The 10,293-nt window shown below is 38.9% G+C and overlaps 1 protein-coding gene across 4 annotated transcripts in view; it reads right to left on the reverse strand.

Moving 5' to 3' along the window:
• The window catches only part of Scp2 (Sarcoplasmic calcium-binding protein 2), a 38,869-nt gene extending 28,781 nt beyond the window's left edge, over positions 1-10,088 (reverse strand). The window contains exons 1-2 of one of the 4 annotated variants that reach the window (XM_018027771.2): positions 9,849-10,088; positions 9,457-9,591 (exon numbers count right to left, since the gene is read on the reverse strand). In XM_018027771.2, coding sequence (XP_017883260.1) covers positions 9,457-9,591; positions 9,849-10,007 — 294 coding nt within the window. In that variant the 5' untranslated portion in view covers positions 10,008-10,088. Of the gene's footprint in view, positions 1-2,154; positions 2,281-9,456; positions 9,592-9,848 lie in introns of those variants that run through there. The other 3 variants (XM_018027773.2, XM_018027772.2, XM_018027774.2) reach the window with 3 other exon arrangements.
• Positions 10,089-10,293: the final 205 nt, after the last annotated feature.

A 10,293-nucleotide genomic window follows, 5' to 3' on the forward strand; every position in this document is an offset into this window, starting at 1 on the left:
CCATTTTACTCGTCATCAACCTTTCCCGATAGTAAGACTGAGAGTCAAACTAGAAAACACGAAGCGGGAGGGTAAACCTAAAACCAGTATCGACAAATTTTCATCACGTTCCGGTATCGTTTGATAGGAAGCAATACGTACAAACACCGTCCTCGAGTAGCATAGTAGATGCACCATTAACCGTGGAGTCGCGCAAATCACGCAGAAGATAAGTAAACTTCAGAGTAGCTTAAATTTCCTAAACCGTTCTCAGCCAAGCAATCGCAGAGTTTGATTAGTTCAGATCGTATAATCTAAACGTCACTGGTTATTAGTTCATCTGGCCGAACGTTAAATTGCATTAACTTTTAAACGTCTCTGACACGTTGCACCTTCTCTTTGTACTATCATAACCGACTATGTTTCATAGATTTTTCTGATAATTTCTTATGCTTCATAGGGTTTAAGATTGAAGCCAATTAACATTATTAATTTTTGGGAACGTTTAATCGGACAAACGATGGCGATCGTATTTGCTAAAAGCGTTGAGCAAGAAGCAAGTTTTCATTAGGTGCCGCAATTATCGTTTGGACATGGTCAAGAAAGGACAGGTTGTTTATGCCCCATTGCGTTGAATATTAGAGGGAAATGATAAACCGAACAGATCCAAACTCGGATTAAACTGAAACTACTAACGAGATGTAGTTTTGGATTACCGTCGCCGAACGTTTCGACGTACACTAGCTCGTGTAAACATTTGTTCTAATGCAATTTCGCTTCGAACAGATAATTTTAACGAGTACTGCAAAGTGCGAGCACTTATAATACCAATTTACAAATTCCGATTTTTATATGAGCATTCAGATATGCGAATATATTTAGTGATTCATATAGTAAGAAAAGAGTATATGTGAATTTATCTCTGCATTTCTATTCTCTTGCAAATGCGAAATCCATGTTCTCAAACGGAGAGACCATTAATGTAATTTCTATACTATAGATAATGTTACACGGTTTTATACCATTACTGTTCTCGTTGATAGAACTGTACTCTCGCAATGCAAAAATCGGTGATCAATCATGGTTTTTCGAACCATTCTACCTAACTACATTTGCCATAAGTGACTGATGTGTATCTCGAGCAGACAGTAAAGGCTGGCTCATGGCTCGTGCGCGGATAGAGGAGTGAAATGGAACACGTGTTGCTCGCCTTATCGAGCCGAATAAAACACACTTTGAAAGGCAACCGTGATTTAGGCGAACATTTTGTCCCACAGTATGCAATTAATTAAAATAAAATATGAACGTTTCACAATTTTTCCATGAGATATAAAATCGCATTTTTCAAAACTCCTACGTAATGGGTTAAATGTTTGAAAATGAATGCAAGTGGAGTAATACTGAATTGTGGAAGTAACTTTCAACGTTGACTATTTTTTAAGGGAAGTTATCTCGGAGAATTAGTTTTTAGAGAACGGAGACATACGTCCGCGTTTAAGTTGATTATTTCAAGTGCGAAGTTCCTCGCCTTGCGAAAACCTTCGAAATAAACTTTTTCAGAACTGTACCGAAGTAAAAAGAGCTCTGTGAATATTAATAAGAGAATTATTCTTTGATACACAATCATTAGTTCGAAAGTTCTCATTATTACTTGCTGCTACTTTGCCATCTATCTTGCCAAATCTCTTCAATGTTTAAAATTCTGGTCTCATGGAAACTTTCAATGGTCTCTTAATTAAACGTATGCAACTTCCACAAGTGATTATTTTCTCTGACTCAGAAAAACGTTTTATGAACTTCTCGTATGACGCGGACTAATTATTATCGAGAGTATTTAAAAGTTTGCAGATTTTCTTATTTCGAGTACGATAACAGACACACTTATTTTATCTTTCTATATAATTACAAAAAACATTGAATTTCTATATTCTCGACTATTATTGCTCATAAATATGAATATGAAATGGAATTATAGGAAATATTTCTTGCGTCGTTTTTATTCCGCACGTTTCATCGATATCAAGAAGTAACTTCTATACAATGCATTTTCCGAAGCAATTCCGAACCGCACAAAGCAGCAGCAATAGTGGTATTCACGCGATGCAGGGTTTTGCTTTCTCGAAAGTTGAAAAGGAAGCATTTAGAAGGGCTGACAGAACAAAATAACGCAATTACGTTTTTTCACCGAAGTTGAACGAGTCGTGTAGTTTCGCCAATCAACGCGATTCGCCGTTTAGACGTGGGCTACGGCGTTTATACGGCTCCCTGCGGCGTCGTTCATCGCGAATTGCCACCACCCAACCACGTGCCTTCTGTTGAAAGTGTCGCGGGCTACGTATAATATACATACATACAGATTTTGGTGTCAGGCTGCTGAAAGGTAGAATAAACGTGTATTCGAAATAGGCGCGATAAATAATATTAAACTGAGTTTTAGATTACTGCTAACATGCAAACGTTTTCATTTTATATAATAGACTGATTAAAATATAGCGAGACGCAATGATTATCGTAAAACGAAAAGGAAGTTTCATACAACTCTTAGTTGCTCCACTTTTACCATCGCGGTTATCGTTGCCCCATATTGATCTTTCATCAGTTAACGCGTTCGTGACCGGGGCTTTTCCCCGTGAAAATACAACAGAGGGAACAGGTGAGAGTGGCTTCAAGTATTAGCCAACGTTAATAGTATCAGCTCCGCGTGAGCTACTAGAGTTCCGGCAAAGATTTCTCAAGTAGCTAGCATTTGTTGAAAAGCAGCGGCAGCAAACCGCGGATAATTTATGGGAGCCCGATCTCTCGCCGCCCTCTGGCAATACATCACGCGAGAAATCGAGCCACCCGTGCCGGCCTGGTCAGGTGCGGCATATTTCGTCCACACTCGTAAAATGTTGCCCACGGGATTTCCTACTTGTCCTCACAGAAAGCGAAATCGTTCTTCAGATGAAAAAAATTCTCTCATATTGCTTAGCACCGTTACTTCGTGCTTTTTTTTTTATTTAAAGACGAATTGCACATCCTATATTAGCTATACGCTTATAATTTGACAAATTGTGCAGAGTTAAAAGTAAAATACAAATTATTTTTGAATGTCAATCTGGATTTCATTTTGTATAAAAATCGATGATCTATTTTCTTCAAGAGAACATTGGAATATGTGTTCTGACGTATGAGATAAATATGGCAAGCATTTTTCGAGCGAATAACATTTGCGCTGTGCGTCGAAGAGATCCGTATTCGAGAATTACCCAGTCTCTCAGGTCTAAGGCATGAACTTTGAAAAGTTTCGTAACCTGATTTACGAAAGTTGGCAATTTCTTGGAAAAAGGCTTTCGGTATATGCGCGAAGACTCGCTCGGTTACGAGAATTACTCATGCGTTACAATTTAGCTAGGCTGTTTCGCGGCGAGATAATATTCGAAATCGCTTTTGAACTAGCCGTACCATCAGAGATTCTTCCGTGTTCTCAACTTCCTTGATTAAAATTCATTAACGCTTGTCGAAAAACAATTCTTGCGAAACGAAAGGGGACGGTGTTTGATTTTCCTTCGGTTATTCCCGTGAAAATTATCTCGGCTCGAATCCTACTTCCTTTCTGCTCTACATAAATTTGTATTAAGTATCGAGCTGATAATCATGCGATAAGAAAATTAAAGGCAGGATTGGAACACTTGGTGATGATTTGCAAAATAGATGATAGATCGATCGCTTTCAACGAAACATTCTTTGATTTATGAATAAAATATTGCGGACGCGTAAGGAAGTTTCCTGCTGATGCACGTTCAGCTTCTCGAAACATTTGAAAGTTGCATGAACGCAGATTTTATCGAATTTGTGTTAGCAGGTTCAATTTAGGTCATGCTGATGACAAGATCAACAAAACAATAATTCAGTGCAAATCTAATATTAATGAAGCATCCATCCGCCCGAGGTATTTCCTCAGGAACGGGATCATTTCGTTGGAAAGTCATACCAGAAGCAGTAGTCTGATCTATTTAACGGAGGACTAGAAAGCTTGCTATACCACATAATCGGATTGTTTTGTATTGGGAAACATCGTTTTCATTCCATGAACGAGCTAATATAATTCTATCAATTTCTCACTATTTCAAATATTATTTCTTTACGAGCCAACAACGTCTGAAATAAATAATTTTAAAGAAGTACACAATTACATGCTACATATTTTACATGCAAGATGATGAATAAATTTAGACTAAATAATATCCTACGAAACTCGATTAGAGAAGAGTTTACTGAATCTTGTAGAATTTGAGTGTATAAACAAAGTAGCCTGAAGCTGTTAGTCACGAAACGGTAGTTCCGAGAGACGATAACCCGCGTTTCAGTAAAATCGGATCCGTTTTTGATTCACGAAACGGTTTCATAACACCGGTTATTGCTTTCAAACCGTCAGTTTCGAATGTTTACGCAATATAGCCACTGTCGACTGGCAGGTTTATTTTCTCGTCGCTTTATGGCAACATTAGAGCTCGATAGTATTTGTTAAAAATAAGTTTATTCGATACCTCAAACGTTCCGTTCAACATATGTTGCGCGTTCTCACAAAAAAGCTAGCTATCAACCAGGAGGAAAAAAACCTTCCGTCAATCATTTCAATCCCTATTATCCGGTACAGCATCGTACACGTCTACCGCGACGGAGATTATCCGAGCTTTACCGGAACGATTTTATATTTGTAAAAATGATTATATGTTACGTGAAAGCATATCGAAAGTTTTTATTTTTAATGAAAATCAATTATTATGTCTTTTCACATTTTTTATTACTATGAATCAAAGATATACTATATGGTAATTCATATTCTAGCATGACTGATAATATAGTATGCATTGTAATTTCCATAAGCGCTATTACGAAATAATTATTGACCATTATGATAAAATTTGTACATTGAACACGTTTGGTAATCTTCGATTAGCCAGTACTCAAAAATGAAACGCAGCACTCGACGGATTTACAGATTTTAATATTCATAATCCAGATAATTATTATTCAGGATTATGAACACATTGAATGATTTTGCAAGGTAAACGAGTAGCTGATAAATATTACAGATATTCGATATCGTACATTTGCTACGTTTAAGGGAGATTTCGTATGCATAAACGTAGCAATTTGAAAATAACGAATTTAATGTGACAATAAGATGAAAATGTATCGAGTGGTATCTATGGGGTATTAAAAATGCTGAAATACTACGTGGAAGCTGTACGCAGGAAGTATAGTAATCGAGCACGTTGTCTAATTTAATAAGCATCATCCAGTCATCGGGCCGAGTAATTTTCTGCCCGACCTTTCGTTAACCTCGGCTGTTACAGCGAGTCGAATAGAATTAACAAAATGTCCACCAGCTACAATGTGTCGTAGATGAAATCCCTTAATTGTATATTCGAACATGCAATTACTGCGAGTGTGCAGTCGTACCGATCGCGGCAGCTAAACGACGCTCAACCATAATCGTTTTGGTAAATAGAGGGAACTTCAGCCACAGTACAAAAAAGAACAGTAGGTTCACTCTGTCAAAAGGTGTACTAATAATTGACTCTTGCGCATGATAAAATCGCAGAACCAAAAACGAAGAAAAAGTCTTTGCAATAAACAATTTTATTTATTAATTAATTATTGACGCTAAAAAAGGCCGTATACAATTTTTTTCTATCTCGAATATTTCAAGAGTAATTGATTAATTATTTCGTCGATCGTCAAATGTTCTTAACAAGTGGAGTTAGAAGGAAATTACAGGACTTTTTATATCTAACAACTACAGCTACATACCAGTAACAATTAATTCTGTTTAACACTACGATCTTGACACGCTCCTGTGTCCTGAACTCCGATTTGCATCGAAAAAAAATGAGTTTGAAGTAACCGACCAACTGCCGCGAGCTTCGTAAAAAAGCAGTTAAATGCTCCGCGAAATATTTGAATTTCCATATTCAAACTAGGCGCAACTCCTCATTTCTCAATTCAGATGAAAAATCATGTAGATTTTATTTTTGATTTGAACAAAAACAAAACTCCTGTCCAGGCTATTAATAATTTAAACGCTGCATAGATGTTTCGTCAATTATATGTATAATATAAATTCCTTCAAATAACTCAAATCTGAATATGCATAGTTTATTCCGCGCCATGAATACTGTAATCGCATTCCCTACGGAAGTCGGGATGCAATTCCCATAGGGGCAGGGCAATTATACAATTATTCTCACGATCGTGAATACACATACAATCAGTCCATCTGTACCAACATTAAGAGAGTGTTTCATGAATTCAAATATAAATACCCCTCGGAAGAACGAATATGTTTCAATATTATTATCGCACCGTTGCCTCTCTTCTTTCGCTTAAATCCTTATGATTCTATCATTCCGAGTTAATTGACTAACACTGTGTGTATTACTAATTTAACCAAACAAGATACACGGATGTGAATACAAACGAAGGATGAAATGTGCAAAAGAGTCTCCTCAACGGAGCGCGGTGCGTCCGATTGAGCGCCCCAGCAGCTACAGCGCAGCTCTTCGGAAAATCGATAATTGAAGGCGCTCTCTTTAAAGGATATAATATTCTGCGAGTGATGTGCCAACTAAGCGTACTGCCAGTATGTTCGAGAGTAAAAAGGACAATCGAGAAAGGTCTTCGTGAAATTTTACATGCTCGTTTTTCAATGAGTTTACCAAACGCTAACTGCGGATCAATATTGTCAACATGGGAAGAGGAAATCGTTGATCCAAAGCCTTTTAGATAGTACGTGGGCGAATTAAGAATGATCGAAAGGAATGGGTATTTTTAAGAAGTCTCTCGCGTTTCGCGATCTTCCCGCGAATCGAATTCGTTTTAAATCGGACAATTTAACAACTACTTGCATTAATGTTTCGTACGCGGTACGCAATTGAAAATCGATTAATCCCTCTGTCGCAGCGCATCCGAGCAGTAATTTCACTCACTACACGATTCTATGATCCCTCTCGATTTTCGAACGTATTTGCGTAAAGTAATTGCTTCGTTTCACCGATCATTATTCCACCGCCGAGCTGCGTTCGAGTAAAAAAATGTAAATAACGTCCTCGGAAATGGTTGGTTTGCCGAGTACCTGTGCGGTATTCACAGTATCCTGTTTGTGAAAACGTGCCCGTTCCTTTTTATTTTATTATACGCCGATGCAATTTTCCTTGAGAGAAGCATTTTTATAAAGACGCTCTATGCAATTTGTATTATGCGCATACACGCCATTACGCAGGATAATGCGGGATGTACTACGGGAGAGAAAAACCGTTTAAATAATGTACTAACAGATTTAGGGAACAGGCCATGGATAATACAGCATTCGCTTATAATGAAGTGTTTCGTCCGGGGTTAGCTAATACATCGAGTTATCAGGAAACACGCGGGTAATCCTGTTCAAGAGACACTCTTCTACGTTCTAAGCAAATGAATTGAGCTATCGGCGCGATACGTGAGATCGCCTCGTAATCCGCGGGGCTCGGACTTGCCACATGCGGTATATTACTGAAATACCGATCTTGCTAAGTGGTTCGCAAATTGGAGAATCTAAAATTGAGTTCTAATGCAGCAGTTACTGAATTAACGCTTAGAATGCACTGTTACAATTATCCTCGGGTTAGATGGAGGAGAATGTTTATTACTTCTAAGTAGTGAATTATTTCTGGAAGCTATTTATCTTGAAAATTCTCACTTTAACTTGTGCCGTAACAGTCAATGGAAATAGCAAATACGAAGGACGAAGTAATATCACGTTATTGCAGGACAAAAGATTAATGCATCAGGACGCATAAAGATCTAACGATCTCCGGCTCTCTTTTATGAAAAATTATCAGCGAGAACGGGACGATGGTCGTTGGGATTTACATAATACGAAAGGAACAAAGAAACGTCGCGTCCTTCCCTCGATTTTAAGATTGCAGGAAATCTCGTAGGATCTCGCGAAAAATTCGTAAAGTTTCGTCTGCTCGTTGCGAAAGAGCAGTCCGTCTTTTAACTCGGTGCTCGGACGGATTTTTCACGCGGCAAAATCGCGGCTCCGTTGTACGCGTCTCGGTTAGAGCTGATTTACAACCGACCGAGTCCCTCGGGTGGACATTCGTGGAACGGGAGAGCAGGTTTTCCACGGCCGTTGGAATTATTATTTTTCCACCCGGGAGGATGTGCAGAGATTTCGTAATTAAAACATCGACGCATTCAAACGGTCGTCGATTCGGTTCACGTATATTCCCACGTTAATTCCGCGCGCTGCCGAGATTCGATTCACTAGTTATGAAACGGTCAATGGCAAGGGTCGAAGGAAAAGCCCGCAGGGTGACACGTCGAGCCATCGACCGATATTGTCCATCGTGACTGTGGCGAGCGAACGAAGAGAGAAAAGGGAACCGTGAAAGGGGGTGAAAAGGGCTATTATTAAGAGAGATTAAATTGATAAGCCGCATAAAAAACAGCGTCCAAGTGGCGTTGCTTTATCGTACCGTTGTATCTGGGTGAAAGATTATCGCCACGGTGGCCGAACGTGTCGCAGTCTCGTGCCGGAGACGAGGCCCGCCGCGGATTGATTAAACGTTTGATCGAGGCTCGCGATTCGACGAAATAATTGGGCTTTCTGCGAACAGCTAAGACTTCTTAGATAAGTGTTTCTAGATTCGCCTACCTAGCTTTTTCTAACCCTCGTCCGAACGGTTTAAAGATGACATGGGTCGCTATCGTGTTTCTAATCTCATATAACAAGACTAAGCTTTCCTTGTGAAACGAGAATAAGGACGCATAAAAATGAAATGAAACAATTTCCTCATGAATGATTGCCGTTTATTTTAATTACAAACAAGCAATGGGTGCATTGAAAGTAAATGTACATGCTTATTATAGGAAAAATATTATAAATAATATTCACGTCATTCATCAACTGCTGAGTTACGATTTCGGTAATTTCGTAGTTTCCGAATGTCTTGGGAAAAATGAATTACTTCCAAGAACCCGTTCAAAACCTCAGGTTTATTCTACGTGCATGCGGGATTTTCGAATGCGCTTTAACTTCATCCTGCGCGCCGCCGTAATCAGCGTGATCCCCGAACTCGAGGACCATAATTGAAACCTTGAAATAACAACCACCGCAATGTGACCAATACGATTTCGTTTTTAATAAACTCAGTCGCTAATTAACTATTCCACTCTTGAACTGAGTGGAATGTGTCCGTAATTTCAAAATCACTTTCATTTTCCAAGCTCGCTAACGAGTTAGTTTAATAGGAAGTACCGTCATAAATGTACATGTATATGATACTTTCTCATTCGACAGTGCTAAACTCCTCTCATATTTTTATCACTCATTGTTATCCGCAAGTATCGATAAAAAATTTCAAGATTGAATTCCTTTGATCAAAAGCGATGGTACAATTATGGTCCACGATGTTCTCGTTTAAGTACGGAATGTAAAAACCTTACCTGTAAACCGGGCTGAAGGGAGATGGAACGTCTCAAAGGGGCAACCGCGAGGAAAATCCAATGACACGAAAAGGATGTCACCCTGCGAGAATCCCGCAGGCTGAACCGATAGATCCTCAGTCGAATGATTCGCACCTAAGCAGTTGAGTAAAAAGCAAAGCATATGAAAAGATGAGACAAACAAGCTCGTGAATCATTTCAATATTCATATTCATAGTATACTTCGATGTATTGTAATACATAATACGTCTAATCGTTGAATCATTTCAAAAAGTTAGTCTAATTAAAAAAAAATCTATTCTTTAAAAAATCAGCGTTTTATTTCATTAGAAATTGAGAAATTTGATTTCTAATCGCGTTATAAACGTAAGGCAAAAGGATACTATGCTTACCTGGTTGAGCTGAGCTGGATTTTCGAAGCGGGAAACGCTACGGAAATCCAATAGAACGATGAGGATAACACCAGACGCAGCTGTAGACAAACGAGATCGGCTGACGTTCGGCCAATTGTAAAACAAACAGAACAACGTACGGAGTGGATAGCTGTGCATGAACAAAAAAAATTCGCGTCACGGAGCGATAGTACGACGCGGGTAGTAGGATAGTTGAAGCACAAGTGCGCGTACCAGTCCAAGCTTCTCCTATTTATGTCCCTTGCACCTGTGCTTGCGCAGATCGACTTTAAGTTGCGCTCTTCGGGTTTCTTTTTTCCTACGTCCATCCGAGGTCTGCGAAGGAACAAGAAACGAGATTCAAATTGTTAATCGCACCCTGGGATCGCCGGATATTTATTATTGGCAACTAGCCAAGGATCTAATGTCCGCACACTTAATTTGT

The sequence above is a fragment of the Ceratina calcarata genome, unplaced genomic scaffold (assembly GCF_001652005.2).
Source record: "Ceratina calcarata isolate Rehan_Ccalc_2016 unplaced genomic scaffold, ASM165200v1 scaffold43, whole genome shotgun sequence".
NCBI classification, from domain to species: domain Eukaryota; kingdom Metazoa; phylum Arthropoda; class Insecta; order Hymenoptera; family Apidae; genus Ceratina; species Ceratina calcarata.